This window comes from Mirounga angustirostris, unplaced genomic scaffold (genome assembly GCF_029215605.1).
Source record: "Mirounga angustirostris isolate CCGP_5_RB_7025 unplaced genomic scaffold, mMirAng1.0.hap1 SCAF_5, whole genome shotgun sequence".
Classification (NCBI taxonomy): domain Eukaryota; kingdom Metazoa; phylum Chordata; class Mammalia; order Carnivora; family Phocidae; genus Mirounga; species Mirounga angustirostris.
The window spans coordinates 113,961,408-113,978,358 of record NW_026991713.1 but is presented as its reverse complement, the minus strand read 5'-3'; the positions used below and the strand labels follow the sequence as shown (position 1 = coordinate 113,978,358).

General features: G+C 39.4%; 2 protein-coding genes across 2 annotated transcripts in view; one reads left to right on the top strand and one right to left on the bottom strand.

Moving 5' to 3' along the window:
* Window positions 1-11,038, top strand: part of LOC123842471 (ankyrin repeat domain-containing protein 26-like) — a 126,902-nt gene extending 115,864 nt beyond the window's left edge. Inside the window, 2 exon segments of the mRNA XM_064593500.1 lie at window positions 9,657-9,708; window positions 10,808-11,038. Coding sequence (XP_064449570.1) covers window positions 9,657-9,708; window positions 10,808-10,947 — 192 coding nt within the window. The 3' untranslated portion in view covers window positions 10,948-11,038.
* The window catches only part of LOC135364298 (ankyrin repeat domain-containing protein 26-like), a 362,531-nt gene that overhangs the window by 202,628 nt on the left and 142,952 nt on the right, over window positions 1-16,951 (bottom strand).

Below are 16,951 nucleotides of genomic sequence, written 5' to 3'. Positions count from 1 at the left end.
TGCATTAAACTGTATTATATAAAACAGAGACAGGTAGAGCTGTTTAGCTAAAGGAGAGATGAGACTACACCTGTAGACTTCCTTGTCCCTCAATCCTGCTTTGTCCCCAGTGGAACGTTAGATTACTATGGGCATAGTTTGAAAACTAACAGTTATGAGAAAATCCTTCTAGTTAATAATTCTTCAAATTAAAATTTGCTGATACATTGGTACATTGTTTTTCTGTGTATAATTTTCTTACCCGCCTATATTTTTGATAAATGGAAAAGTATAAATAAAATTGCAGATGTGTTCTATTTATTAATGGACTTCAAGCTATTTCTACGAAGCACAATTCTTACCTTGAAATAAACAAAGGTCACAGAAGTAAATATTTAGGAAAAGAGCTTTTGGGGAAAAGATAATAACATTACATTGGTAGTTCCTTAAGTCACGTCATATGAAAAAGTAGTTTATATTTTACATAGTATTTGTTAATGGTATTATAAAATTGCTTCAATAAAAGTTTCTCCCATCAAGTGGTATTGAGTTATTAATTTTACAAGGCCTGTCTAGTAATGTTGTCAGATTATTCGTTTTATAAATCCTGAATATAATGTTACTGTCAAAAAGTGTTGTGGTTCCTCAAAAAATTAAAAATAGAAATATGATACAATTCAATACTTCCACTACTGAGTATTTACCCAAAGAAAATGAAAACACTAATTCGAAAAGTTGTATGCACCCCTGTGTTTTTTGAAACATTATTTACAATAACGAGAGTATGGAAGCAACCTCAGTGTCCATCAATAGACGAATGGATAAAGAAGATGTGTTATATGTATATAATGAAATATTACTCAGCTATAAAAAAGAATGGGATCTTGCCATTTGTGACAACATTGGTAGACCCAGTATTTTGCTAAGTGAAATAACTCAGAGAAAGGCAAATACCATATGATTTCACTTATGCATGGAATCTAAAAAACTAAACTACTAATAGCCTAGTTCGACTTAATTTCTCTATCTTCTGGAAGCCTTACCCATAACATTAAATAATCCATTAACACGTGTTTCGTACATTGCAGGTACTATATACTATATCCTCACAATAAAATAAGCTAGAACAAAAATGTTATTAAGAAAAACATAAGAGAAAAGACACTCCAATGCAGTATCAAAAAAAGTCCATGTGTAAGTAGAGTAGACCTGTACCGTTCAAACACACGTTGGTCAAGGATCAACTGTATATTACAAGTATTCCCATCTAGAATGTTCTTCCTTAGACCTTTCTTATAAAAGGTATCCTTTCATTCAATGCCCAAAATGGGGTCTAAAGTAGGGTACTGAGGGGTGCCTTGGTGGCTCAGTCAGTTAAGTGTCTGTCTTCAGCTCAGGTATGATTCCAGGGTCCTGGGACAGAGCCCCACTTCAGGCTCTCTGCTCAGTGAGAGTCTGCTACACCCTCTCCCTCGGCCCTTCCCCCCACTCGTGCACTCTCTCTCTCTCTAGCTCTCATTCTCAAATACATAAAACTGCTGTAAACATTGGGATGCAGGTGCCCCTTCGGATCACTACATTTGTATCTTTGGGGTAAATCCTAGTAGTGCAATTGCTGGGTCATTGGGTAGCTCTATTTTCAAGTTTTTGAGGAACCTCCATACTGTTTTCCAGAGTGGCTGTCCCAGCTTGCATTCCCACCAGCAGTGTAAGAGGGTTCCCCGTTGTCTGCATCCCTGCCAACATCTGTTGTTTCCTGACTTGTTCATTTTAGCCATTCCAGCAGGTGTGAGCTGATATCTCATTGTGGTTTTGATGTGTATTTATTTCCCTGATGCCGAGTGATGTTGGGCATTTTTTCAAGTGTCTGTTGACCGTTTGAATGTCTTCTTTGGAGAAATGTCTGTTCACGTCTTCCATCCGTTTCTTGACTGGATTATTTGTTCTTTGGGTGTTGAGTTTGATAAGTTCTTTCTATATAGAGTTTGCATACTAGCCCTTTATCTGACATGTCATTTGCAAATATCTTCTCCCATTCTGTCAGTCGTCTTTTGTTTTTGTCGACCGCTTCCTTTGCTGTGCAAAAGCTTTTTATCTTGATGAAGTCTTTGTTTCCCTTGCCTTTGGAGATGTGTCTAGCAAGAAGTTGCTGTGGCCCAGGTCACAGAAGTTGCTGCCTGTGTTCTCCTCCAGGAGTTTGATGGGTTCCTGTCTCACATTTAGGTCTTACATCCATTTTGAGTCCATTTTTGTGTATGGTGTAAGAAAATGGTCCAGTTTCATTCTTCTGCGTGTGGCTGTCCACTTTTCCCAACACCATTTGTTGAAGGGACTGTCTTTTTTCCCTTGGCTGTTCTTTCCTGCTTTGTCGAAGATTAGTTGACCATAGAGTTGAGGGTCCGTTTCTGGGTTCTCTGTTCTGTTTCATTGGCCCATGTGTCTGTTTTTGTGCCAGTACCATACTGTCTTGATGATTACAGCTTTGTCATAGAATTTGAGGTCCGGAATTGTGATGCCACCAGCTTTGGTTTTCTTTTTCAACATTCCTTTGGCTATTCGGGGTCTTTCCTGGTTCCGTACAAATTTTAGGATGATGTGTTCCAGCTCTGTGAAACAAGTTGATGGTATTTTGATAGAGATTGCATTGAATGCACAGATTGCTCTGGGTAGCGGTAGCATAGACATTTTAACAAATTTGTTCTTCCAATCCATGAACATGGAGCGTTTTTCCATTTCTTTGTGTCTTCCTCAGTTTCTCTCATGAGTTTTCTATAGTTTTCATAGTACAGATCCTTTGCCTCTTTGGTTAGGTTGATTCCTAGGTATCTTATGGTTTTTGGTGCAATTGTAAATGGGTTCGACTCCTTAATTTCTCTTTCTTCTGTCTCATTGTTAGTGTATAGAAATGCAACTGATTTCTGTGCATTGATTTTATATCCTGCCACTTTGCTGAAATCCTGTATGAGTTCTAGCAATTTGGGGGTGGAGTCTTTTGGGTTTCCCACCTAGAGTATTATGTCACCTGCAAAGAGTGAGAGTTTGACTTCTTCTTTGCCAATTCTGATACGATTTATTTCTTTTCATTGTCTGATTGCTGAGGCTAGGACTTCTAGTACTATGTTGGACAGCAGTGGTGAGAGTGGACATCCCTGCCGTGTTCCTGACCTTAGGGGAAAAGCTCGCAGGTTTACCCCATTGAGAATGATATATGCTGTGGGCTTTTCATACATGGCTTTTATGGTATTGAGGTATGTGCCCTCCATCCCTGCACCGTTATGAGTTTTAATCAAGAAAGCATGCTGTACTTTGTCAAATGCTTTTTCTGCATCCATTGAGGGGATCATATGGTTCTTGTCCTTTCTTTTATTAATGTAGCGTATCACGATGATTGATTTGCAGATGTTGAACCACCTTTGCAACCCAGGAATAAGTCCCACTAGGTTGGGGTGAATAATCCTCTTAATGTACTGTTGGCTCCTATTGGCGAGTATGTTGATGAGAATTTTTGCATCCGTGTTCATCAGGGATATTGGTCTGTAATTCTCCTTTTTGGTGGGGTCTTTGTCTGGTTTTGGGATCAAGGTAATGCTGGCCTCATAGAAAGAGTTTGGAAGATTTCCTTCCATTTCTATTTTTTGAAACAGCTTCAGAAGAATAGGCATTAATTCCTCTTTAAGTGTTTGTTAGAACTCCCCAGGGAAGCCATCCGGCCCTGGAGTTTTGTTTCTTGCGAGATTTTTGATTACTGCTTCAATTTCCTTGCTGGTTGTGGGTCTGTTCGGGTTTTCTGTTTCTTCCTGTTTCAGTTTTGGTAGTTTCTACCTCTCTAGGAATGCATCCATTTCTTCCAGATTGCCTAGTTGGTTGGCGTATCGTCGTTCCTAATATGTTCTTAAAATTGTTTGTATTTCCTTGGTGTTGGTTGTGATCTCTCCTCTTTCATTCAGGATTTTATTTATTTGGATCCTTTCTCTTTTCTTTTTGCTAAGTCTGGCCAGGGGTTTATCGATCCCATTAATTCTTTCAAAGAGCCAGCTCCTAGTTTCGTTGCTGTGTTCTACTGTTCTTTTGGTTTCTATTTCATTGATTTCTGCTCTGATCGTTATTAATTCTCTTCTCCTGCTGGGTTTCGGCTTTATTTGCTGTTCTTTCTCCAGCTCCTTTAGGTGTAAGGTTAGGTTGTGTATTTAGGACCTTTCTTGTTTCTTGAGAAAGGCTGTTGTTGCTCTCTACTTCCCTCCCCGGACTGCCTTTGCTGCATCCCAAAGGCTTTGAACAGTTGTGTTTTCATTTTCCTTTGTTCCCATGAATTCTTTTAATTCTTCTTTAATTTCCTGGTTGACCCATTCATTCTTTAATAGGATGCTCTTACATTCCATGTATTTGAGTTCTTTCCGAATTTCCTCTTGTGATTGAGTTCAAGTTTCAAGGCGTTGTGGTCTGAAACTCTGCAGGGAATGATCCCCTACTTTTGGTACCGGTTGAGACCTGATTTGTGACCCAGTATGTGATGTCTTCTGGAGAAAGTTCCATGTGCACTCGAGAAGAATGTGTATTCTGTGGCTTTAGGTTGGAATGCTCTGAATCTATCTGTGAAGTGCATCTGGTCCAGTGTCGACCTCAGAGAGTCGTGGACCTGGGGCGGTGAAGGAACTGAGGAAAAGAGATGCCAGTTTTGCGAGGCACAGGGGACCCCGAGCAATCAGCCCAAGGTCCCGAGGTTTATTTTCCATAATCTTATATACCTTCTACAGCGCTATAGATCTCTAATGATTTACAGCATGGGCTTAGTAAGGCACATTCTTCCATGTACATAGGATTAGTCCCGCGTGTATGATAAGAATCTTTAAAGCAGGACAAGGGAACAAAGAGGGGAGTGCACAGTGTGCTATTTACAGGGCAAGGGAACCAAGAGGGGAGTGCACAGTGTGCTGTTTACAGGTGGCTTCCTATCTACAAAACATCTTCTGCTGCGTACTTTAGAACAGACCACACACGTCCCAAGGGCAATTCACTCTGATCCTTTCGGCTTATTTTTAACCCAGCAAATCGAGTTTTCTCAGAGATCTCGGAGTCTGAACGAACATGCACCAGTGGTTGTTGTGGAGGTCTGTTTCCCACAGTCCAGTGTGTCATTCACTGTTATTATTGTATCATCATCAATGTGTTTCTTTAATTTTATTATTAATTGGTTTATGTCATTGGCTGCTCCCATGTTAGGGGCACACATATTTACAATTGTTAGATCTTCTTGTTGGATAGACCCCTTTAAGTCATTATGATAGTGTCCTTCCTCATCTCTTATTACAGTCTTTGGTCTAAAATCTAATTTGTCTGGTACAAGGATTGCTACCCCAGCTTTCTTTTGATGTCCATTAGCATGATAAATGGTTTTCCACTCCCTCACTTTCAATCTGGAGGTGTCCTTGGGTCTAAAATGAGTCTCTTGCAGACAGCATATCGATGGGTCTTGCTTTTTTATCCAATCTGATACCCTGCATCTTTTGATTGGGGCATTTGGCCCATTTACATTCAGGGTAACTATTGAAAGATACGAATTTAGTGCCATTGTACTATCTGTAACGTCACTGTTTCTGTACATTGTCGCTGTTCCTTTCTGGTCTGTGTTACTTTGGGGCTCTCTCTGCGTAAAGGATCCCCTTTAATATTTCTTGCAGGGCTGGGTTAGTGATCACAAATGTTTTAGTTTCTGTTTGTCCTGGAAACTCTTTCTCTCTCCTTCAAGCTTGAATGACAGCCTTGCTGGATAAATACAGTACTCTTGGCTGCATATTTTTCTCGTTTAGCACCCTGAATATATCATGCCAGTCCTTTCTGGCCTGCCAGGTCTCTGTGGTTAGGTCTGCTGCCAGTCTAATGTTTCTACCCTTGTCGGTTAAGGACCTCTTGTGCTGAGCTGCTTTCAGGATTTTCTCTTTGTCTCTGAAATTTGCAGGCTTCACTACTCTATGTTGAGGTGTGGACCTGTTTTTATTGATGTTGAAGGGGGTTGGGGTTTCTGTGCCTCCTGGATTTGAATGCCTGTTTCCTTCCCCAGATTAGGGAGGTTCTCTGCTATAATTTCTCAAATATACCTTCTGCCACCCCCCCCCTTTCCTCTTCTTCTGGGATCCCAATTATTCTACTATTGTTCCACTTTATGGTATCACTTATCTCCTGAATTCTCACCTCATGATCCAGTAGTTGTTTATCTCTCTTTTTTTCTCAGTTTCTTTATTCTCCATCATTTTTTAAATTTTTTTAAATTTTTTAAAAAGATTTTATTTATTTATTTGACAGAGAGAGACACTGCAAGAGAGGGAACACAAGCAGGGGGCATGGGAGAGGAAGAAGCAGGCTTTCCGCTGTACAGAGAGCCCGACGCGGGGCTCGATCCCAGGACCATGGGATCATGACCTGAGCCAAAAGCAGACACTTAACGACTGAGCCACCCAGGTGCCCCTATACTCCATCATTTTATTTTGTCTTCTGCATCACTACTTCTCCTTTCTGCCTCATTTATCATAGCAGAGCCTCCAATTTTTTTTTTTATTTTAAATACATAATTTTTATTAAGTATAGCTCAGTCCGTCTGGAAAAGATAAGTAAATAATGTTTTATTGGGGCGCCTGGGTGCCTCAGTCATTACGCATCTGCCTTCGGCTCAGGTCATGATCCCAGGGTCCTGGGATCGAGCCCCGCATTGGGCTCCCTGCTCTGCGGGCGCCTGCTTCTCCCTCTGCCCCTCCCCCTGCTTGTGTCCCCTCTCTCGCTGGTCTCTCTGTCAAATAAATAAATAAAATCTTTAAAAAAATAATGTTTCATTTCACCATTACCCATATGTATATGATAAATTTTTTAAAATTTCATTTTATTTTAAAGAACATATTTATTTATTTGCCACAGAGACAGAGATAGTGAGAGAGAGAGCACAGAGAGGGAGAAGCAGACTCCCCGCTGAGCAAGGAGCCCATGGGTTCGATCCCAAGACCCTGGGATTATGACCTGAGCCGAACGCGGCCGCTTAACCAACTGAGCCACCCAGGCACTCCTGAAATTTCTCTTCAGTTAGCTGACATATGATATATCATTAGTTTCAGATGTAGTGTTCAGTTAATCATCAGTTGTATATAACACCCAGTGCTCTGCACATCACGTGCCCTCCTTCATGCCCATCCCCCCACCCACCTCCCCTCCAGCAAACCTCAGTTTGTTTCCTATAGTTAAGAGTCTCTCATGGTTTGTTTCCCTCTCTGGTTTCTTCCCATTTTAGTTTTCTCTCCCTTCCCCTACGATTCTCTGCACTTTTTCTTATATTTCACATATGTATGAAACCATATGATAATTGTCTTTCTCTGATTGACTTTTCTCTCCGCATAATACCCTCCATTTCCATCCACGTCAATGTAAATTGTAAGATTTCATCCTTTTGATGGCGTAGTAATATTCCATTGTATTTATATATACCACATCTTCTTTATCCATTCATCTGTCGATGGACATTTGGGCTGTTTCCACAGTTTGGCTATTGTGGATATTGCTGCTATAAAAATTGGTGTCCAGGTGCGCCTTCTGATCACTACATTCGCATCTTTGGGGTAAAGACCTTGTAGTACAATTACTGGGTCATTGGGTAGCTCTATTTTTAACTTCTTGAGGAACCTCCATACTGTAGAGCCTCCATTTTTTACTGCATCTCATTAATAGCCTTTTGATTTCGATTTGTTAAGCTTTTAGTTCTTTTATTTCTCCAGAAAGGCATTCTGTAGTGTCCTCTGTGCTTTTTCAAGCCCAGCTAGCATCTTTATAATTGTTATTCCAAGCTCTAATTCCAACATCCTACTTTTATCCATACTGATTAGGTCCCTGTCAGTCAGTACTGTCTCTTGTTCTCTTATTTGAGGTGAGTTTTCCCATCTAGTCATTCTGTCTAGAGAAGAATAGATGAATGAGAGAACGAAATACTAAAATAGCAACAACGACCCCAGAGAAATCTACTCTTAACAAATCAGAGGAGACCTGAAACCAAAAAAATAGATAAGAATTAAAGGCGAAAGAGAATATAATCAGACAGGTGATGAGAACAGAGCAATACAGTAGATTCTGGGTATATTTTGGTCTGTTTGTTAGAAGAAACTACACCCCAAAATTGTAAAGAAAGAAAAACTTCTGTATATGCAAAAATAAAATTAAATACAATGAAAGTATAGAATGTAATTATAAAAATGAACATTGAAAAAGTTTTAAAAAACGAGTTGATAAAATAAGAAATTGGTTGAAAAGGAAAACAAAAATTACAATTGAGAGATTGAGGAATCATGAGAAAAAGCCATGAATTCTATATAGTATTTTCCTCTAGTGCTGGTGTTTTGCATTTCTGTGTGATCGGTAAACTTGGTCTTAGCCAGATGTTCTTGCTGATTTTCTGGAGGACAGGCCTGTGGTGCTGATTCTCAGGAGTCTTTGCTCCAGCAGTACTGCACTGCCCTTGCCAGGGGGCCAGGCTAAGTCCGGGCCTCGGGATTGCTCTATGTGGCTTTTGTTCCCTGAAGGCTTTCCACACCACTTTATAGGATGAGAATGAAAATGTCAGCCTCCCAGTGTCCAGCCCTGGAGCTGAAAGCTGGCACCCTCCACTCCTCAGTGTGCCCTCATGGAGAAGCTGTCAATCACTCTCGCCTCCCTGGTTTCTGTCTGCATTCTGTGTACACCCAGCCTGTGACTGAACATTTTTATCTCAGCCATGCAACCCCCTTTGGAGTTTCCAAACTTTGCAGTCTCCTGTGGCATGCATTCGTGCCACTCCTCCTGGGAGAGGGAGGGAGGTCTTGCCCTGGTTCTGCCACTTGTATGGCCCCTGCTCTGAGAGCGGTCGCCCAACTGGCTGCAGTTTGTGGTTTATGGCAACACTGAGCTGAACGCCCCCTCCTCAGCTCTCTGATTGCAGCCGGCTTCACTGCTCAAATGCCTGGGAACTCTCCCATACTCAGGCACCCCCATTCTTTCTGTGACCCTGGGGATCCTGAGATAAGGCCGTCCCACCTAGGATTCCACCCTGCTTCTGCACCTGAGTGCCTTTCAAGCAGGATGTCCCTCACCGGAGCAGACTTCTACAAGTTCTGATTTGCACACCACTGCTTTATCACTTTCTGATAGCTGGCTTATGGAGGCTCCCTCCCCCCCACGGTTTATCTTCCTATGGATCACCGCCGATTCGCTTCTCCACACCTCCTACCTTGTAGAAAGTGGTCGCTTTCCTATTTGTAGAATTGCAACAGTTCTTTTCTTAGATCTCAGGTTGAGTTCACAGGTCTTCAGAATGATTTGAAAGCTATCCAGCTGAATTCCAGGGACCGGACAAAACTACGGTCCTCTACTCCTCCGCCATCTTCCTCTTCTTCCAGAAAGTATGTATATTCAATAGACCAATATTAATTGTACTTTTTATCAGATTCATCTAAATAGCATTACATATGTTTCTTCTCAGTTACCTAAGATTAAAATAAGTAGGGATTTATTTTATTTATGTCATTATCTTTCTATTTCAGCAATCCCTAACTTAGTTTTAGTCTCTAAAAGTGTTATTTAAAGACCACATTTCATAAGCTATATATAGTTCCTACAATAATGTCTCTTGTTTAACTTGAACATTATAAATAATATTTGACTTATTTCAGATGGACATATCTCAGCAGGAGATGGAAAGGAATATAACTAGAGAACTAGAAGGTATGTTGCCAAATTTATGAATTAAGATGGTCATTGATTTCTGAAATAAACTATGAATAGTAAATGGCATCCCTTTCCATGGTTTGGATAATAGGTACTACATTAATTTTTTTAAATATATAGCCAATAAAAAATGTAAAGCATTAACATAATGATGAACTTACTTATTCCTCATTTAGTCATCGTGTTCATTCAGACTTTAAAAAATATCCAAATGTCTATGTATCTATTATTATTTCTGGCTATAATCTTCCTTCACTTCTGCCATTCCTATGGAACCGTCAACCTGAATATGTGGGCTTTCTCAAATTCTTGTTTCTGCTAGTGGTATAAGACCAAAAAACTCAGACTTGTCTTAGTAATAGTTAAGCAACTATAGTCCATATAGCTGTCACTTGACAGGTGATATTTAAATCTCCAGTCATTGGTTTACCTTTTGCCATTGAATAAAATTCCAAGTTCCTTATATGGAATAAAAACACCCAAGTCAATTTGGTTCTTGCCAGATTATTCAGCCTTCTCTGTCGCTACTTACCCTACTCTGTTGCTTTGCTCTAGCACCTCTTCAGCGTAGACTACTTGCAATTCCACAAGTGTTCTTCCTCACTCTTTGTATATGTTCTTTGTATATGTGTCTTCCCTCCACCTGGCCCACTTTTTCCTTGTACTTCAGGTATCAACTTACATATCACCTCCACCAAAAAGCAGGCAGTATTGATAGAAAACTAGGATGTCCCTTTTGTGTGTTCTTATAGTGTCTTGTTTTATACCTGTCATGGTATATTCAACTCTAAAATTGCCTGTTTGATTTTTCAGTTTCTAGTATATGATTGTTCAGGGGTGGGCTCTGTCATCATCTTGTAATTTCATCTTGTAATGAGAAAACTAGAAGCTCTGATATTTATCCACAATAGCAATTAACTCACTGGGCAACCATGAGCAAAATATATTTAAAAGTAATCTTGTATTTTATATTGTAGTTCTATGTAGATGTTTTTCATTCTTTTTAACACTCATAAGGCTTCAACTTTGTTTTTTACTAACTTGTAGTTAACTACAAAGTATTTTAGATAAAGAATGTAATTCTTTTTCTTTTCAGCTGCTGCTGAATTTGAATCAGACTCATGGTGTATGACCTCCTCTTTAGAATCTACTTATGAATCACATGTAAATGACGATCTACTAGTGAAATCTTCAAAAGAATATTTACAGATTTTGAAGAAAAATTATATGTTCTGAAAGACAAACATTAAAAATTTATTTACTGGATGTTTGTATAACATCTTAATTGTGTCCTACTAAACATATCGTGTGAAAATCTTGAATAAAGGAAAATAGTTCTGGATCATGTGTGTAATGAAAGTTTATATAATATTTTAAGCTATGTTTCTTGGCACCTAATTAACTTTTAAGCAGGTTTTATACATGGAGACCAGCACTGTTGGGTTTTACATGCTTCAAGCTGCCCAAATACCAGCTTTTTAAACAGCACCCAACCAACCAAATTGTCATTAGTACTTCAGGGGTGTTAATTGATAGCCTTTTAGTATTTTCCAGTTTATATTACTACATATGGACCTGGAGATTTACACAGACATCATTTTGATATATTGCTGCTAAGGCTATTGTCAATGTTTGTATGTATTACAATTTTTATAGTGCCATAAAACCTATGTATAATTTTAATTTTAAGTACTGATTCATAGCTCTTTCCTCATGGTGAAATAAGATTTGCCTAAAACTTTTCACCTTTTCTGTTTATTTTTGATTTACTTTTTGAAGACAGTCTTAAAATTAGAGAAAAGAAAAATTAGAGAAAGAGAAAAGAACGTTTTCCCCCAGAACCATTTGCAAGTAAATTGTTAGATTATGCCTGATTGCCATAGCATTTATATCCTACAAATCAGTACATTCCACATGACTACTGTACAACCCTGACAAGTGACAAAACTTAAAAATATGACCCTGACAATCAGACAATTAGCTCTAATACAATTAACCCTTGAATAATGTGGGGGTTAGGGGCACTGACCCATTGCAGTCAGAAATACGTGAATAACTTTTGACTCCCCAACTTTTGACTTTACTAATAATCTGCTGTTGACCAGAAAACTTACTGGTACCAGAACAGTCAATGAAACTGTGTTTTGTATGTTATATGTATTCCATATTATATTCTTCCAATAAAGTAAGCTAGAGAAAAGAAAATGTTATTTAAATCATAAGAGAAAATACATTTACAGTACTATCATGTATTTATTGAAAGCATCTGCATATAAGTGCACCCATTCAAACCATGTCAACTATACATTCTATCATTTTTTTTTTAAAGATTTTATTTATTTGACAGTGAGAGCACAAGTAGGCAGAGCGGCAGGCAGAGGGAGAGGGAGAAGCAGGCTCCCCACTGAGCAGAGAGCCCGACATGGGGCTCGATCCCAGGACCCTGGAATCATGACCTGAGCTGAAGGCAGACGCTTAACCAACTGAGCCACCCAGGCACCCTGTACATTCTATCATTTAATCCTCATATTTCTAAGTTTTGTCACTTGTCTGTAATATCCTATACGCAAGGAAGGTCCTGTTCAGAGCCATGTATTTAATTCAGATGTTGTGTCTCTTAGTTCCTTCAGTTTAGAATCGTTCCTTAGTCTTTCCTTAATTTTCACAACTTTTAATCTTTTAAACAGTTAATTCCAGTAATGTAGAATGTCTTTCAATGTGGGTTTTTCTTATGTCTCCTTATGATAAAATTCAGATCAGGGACGCCTGGGTGGCTCAGTTGGTTAAGCAACTGCCTTCGGCTCAGGTCATGATCCTGGTGTCCTGGGATCAAGTCCTGCATCAGGCTCCCTGCTCAGTGGGAACCCTGCTTCTCCCTCTGCCTGCCGCTCCCCCTGCTTGTGTTTTCTCTCTCTCTCTGACAAATTACAAAAAAGAAAAAAACAACACCAAGAAAAAAACAACTTTAAAAAAGTTCAGATCAGGGGAGCCTGGGTGGCTCAGATGGTTAAGCATCTGCCTTCGGCTCAGGTCATGATCCCAGGGTCCTGATATCGAGTCCCACATCGGGCTCCCTGCTCCTTGGGAGCCTGCTTCTCCCCCCCCTCCTCTGTCTCTCATGAATAAATAAATAAAATCTTTTTTAAAAAATCATTTCATACATTTTTAGCAAGAGTATGAAGTGGTCCTCTACTCTTCTCATTGCATCCTATCATGAGACCTACAATTTTGATTTGTCCCATTGTTGGTCATGTTAGCATTGATCCTGGAGGTAATATCTGCCAGGTTTCTCCTCTGGAATGTTAACTTTCCACTTTATAATTAATTAGTATTTTGGGGGAAGTACTTTGAGACATGTAAATATCTCCTTTCTCAGACACCCTGTGCCAGGCCACGTCTTCTGCAGATGATTGACTGCCCCCACAGGCTCTGAAAACCCATGCTGGGCTGTTCTTTCCCTTCAGTCTGCAATAGCACATTCTATGTTGTTGTCCTTTCAGGGGTGTTCCAACACTGTGCAGGGTGGCTCTCCCACTTTTATGCCTTCCCCATTCTATCCAGGCTCCAACACCTCACTCAGGGCCACCACAGATCCCTGTTTCTGTTTCTATGCTTTTGAACTGAAAATGTGGAAATAGAAAGAATAAAGGGGGAAAGGCTCCATAGGTCTTTTATAATCAACTTGTCAAGCTTTACAAAGCAATGATTCTGATTAGAATTGCATTGAATCTATAGATAGTTTATAGGGAAAAGACATAATACTGAGTTTTCCTAACAGTATTTTAATTGATTAACTCTCAATGTTTAAAAAATTTCTTATAAAGGTCCTGCAGATATTTTTTAGATTTATTCCCAGTTATTTAATATTTTGACCCCATTATAAATGTTATTTTAAAAAATCAATTTCATTTCCTGTTTGTTGCTAGCTTATAGAAATAAAATTACTTTGCATATTGAGCTTAGATTCACCTATCTTGCTAAACTGTCTTATTTTATTGTTTCCCACAATTCTGGAGGCTGGGAAGTCCAAAATCAAGGCACTGGCAGATTCAGTGTCCAGTGAGGGCCGGCTTCCTGGTTCATGGATGCTGGTCTTCCTCTGTTTCCTCATAAGGCACAGGGCCACGGGAGCTCTCTCAGGTATCCTTTATTTATAAGGGCACTAATCCCATTCATGAGGGCTCCACCTTCATGACTTAATCACTTCCCAAAGCCCCCACCTCCAAATATTATTACATTGAACATTAAGACCTAATACATGAATTTGGGAGTGGGGGGAACAAATATTCAGTCTATAGCAAGGCTGTTCCTTGTTCCTGGCCATGTAAGCCTCCACAATATGGCTGCTTGCTTCATGAGGCCAACAAGGAGAATTTCACTGCAGAGAGGCCTCAGTCCTCTTTTAAGGGCTTCACCTGCTTAAATCAGGCTTACACAGAATAATCCCCTTCTGATTAACTCAAAATTAACAATTGTATCTGCAAAATTCCGTTACATTTGCCATTTTCTAATGGCTAGAGTCAAGTCACAGATCTTGGCTACACTTAAGGGAAAAGGATTATAAAAGCTGAGAACACCACAGGGCATTTATTATGGGGTCACCTAGGGTCTTTCTGTTACAAATATATTAACAAAGTTCCCTTATACTACTAGTTTTCTAAGTTTTATCATGAATGTTGAAAGATAATAGATGTTTGTTTTGCATATATTGAGATAATTTTTTAAAAATTTGTCAATGTGGTGAATTACATTATGTGCTCATGTGAAACCAGCCTTGCGTTTCTTAGGTAAACTGAATTTAGTTGTGATTTCATTCGTCTGTTGCATACATTGCCACTCTTGATATGATGATATCTTGGTGAGGGTTTTCTTCTCTCTGTTCATGGATAATGATAATGCAAGGAGTTTTGAATACTTTTAACTCAATTTGCATGGCTCCAAACTAATGTGTATTGTTGCTTTGTGTTTTAATTCTCTCTTGTATCTTTAAAAAATACTCGACATTTTTATAGCTTTTATATGATACTGTCAGCGTCCATTTAAACTGAACTACATATTTATTTTTTTTCCCTGTCCTCTTGCATCTCAGAATTTCTATTTGGGATTATTTTTCTTCCATTTGTTTATGTACATTCTTTAAAATTTTCATGAGTGAGAACTGCCAGGTAATGAATCTCTGTTTAAAATGTCTTTATTGGGCTCCTGGGTGGCTCAGTTGATTAAGTGTCTGCCTTTGGCTCAGGTCAGGATCCCAGGGTCCTGGGATTGAGCCCCACTTCAGGCTCACTGCTCAGCATGGAGTCTGCTTCTCCCTCTCTCCCTGCCCCTCCACCCACTTGTTCTCCCTCTCTCGCTCCTTCTCTCTCACTCTCTTCCAAATAAATAAAATCTTTAAAAAATAAATAACAATGTCTTTATTTCCTCTTACTCTTGATATACATTTTCACAGCATAGAGAATCCTAGGTGAATAGTTATTTTCTTTGATCCTACAGAAAATGTCATTCCACTGCCCTTTGTCTTTCATAATTGCTCTTTAGAAAATAGCTGTTTGCCTGTTTCTCCTTTGAACATAATCTGTTCCCCACTCTGCTCCTTTTCCCCACAGTTTTTGGTGGCTTTAAAGATTTTACTCTTGGGGGGGAGAAAAGAATTCTTTTTCTTTGTGTGTTTACTGCAGTTACGCTATTATGGGTCTAGATTTGGATGTCTTGCTATTTATCTTAATATTCATAATGTTCCATAATGAGAATTCCATTTACAAGAGCTCCAAAAACCATAATATACCTAGGCATAAACCTAACCAAACAGGTAAAGGATCTATACTCTAGAAACTACAGAACACTTATGAAAGAAATTGAGGAAGACACAAAGAGACGGAAAAACATTCCATGCTCATGGATTGGAAAGATAAATATCGTTAAAATGTCTATGCTACCCAGAGCAATTTAAACTTTCAATGCAATCCCTTTCTAAATACCATTGACATTTTTCACAGAGCTGGAACAAATAATCCTAAAATTGCTATGGAACAGAAAAGACCCCGAATTGCCAGGGGAATGTTCAAAAAGAAAACCAAAGCTGGAGGTATCACAATGCCTGACTTCAAGCTATATTACAAAGCTGTAGTTAAGACAGTATGGTATTGGCACAAAAACAGACACATAGATCAATGGAACAGAGTAGAGACCCCAGAAATGGACTCTCACCTCTACGGTCAACTAATCGTCGACAAAGCAGGAAAGAACATCGAATGGGAAAAAAAAGACAGTCTCTTCAATAAATGGTGCTGGGAAAACTCGACAACCACATGCAGAAGAATGAAACCAGACCATCCTCTTACTCCATACACAAAGATAAAATGGGTGAAAGACCTCAATGTGAGACAGGAATCCATTAAATCCTAGAGGAGAACATAGGCAATAACCTCTTTGACACTGGCCACAAGAACTTTTTCAAGTCACGTCTCTAAAGGCAGGAGAAACAAAAGCAAAAATGAACGTTTGGGACTTCATCAAGATAAAAAAGCTTTTGCTCATCAAAGGAAGCAGTCAACAAAACTAAGAGGCAATCCAGAGAATGGGAGCAGATATTTGCAAATGACATTTCAGATAACGGGCTGATATCCAAGATCTATAAAGAACTTCTCAAACTCAACACCCAAAAAACAAACCAGTCAAGAAATGGGCAGGGGCGCCTGGGTGGCTCAGTCGTTAAGCGTCTGCCTTCTGCCTTCGGCTCAGGTCATGATCCCAGGGTCCTGGGATCGAGTCCCACATCAGGCTCCCTGCTCGGCAGGAAGCCTGCTTCTCCCTCTCCCACTCCCCCTGCTTGTGTTCCTGCTCTCGCTATCGCTCTCTCTTTCAAATAAATAAATAAAAATCTTTAAAAAAAAAAAAAAGAAATGGGCAGAAGATATGAAAAGACACTTCTCTGAAGAAGACATACAAATGGCTAAGAGACACATAAAAAAAAGTTCAACATCGCTAGCCATCAGGGAAATCCAAATCAAAACCACATTGAGATACCACCTTACACCAGTTAGAATGGCCAAAATTAACGAGACAGGAAACAAGTGTTGGCAAAGTTGTGGAGAAAGGGGAACCCTCTTGCACTGTTGGTGGGAATGCAAGCTTGTACAGCCACTCTGGAAAACAGTATGGAGGTTCCTCAAGACATTAAAAATAGAGCTACCCTATGACCCAGCAATTGCACTACTAGGTATTTAGCCCAAAGATACGT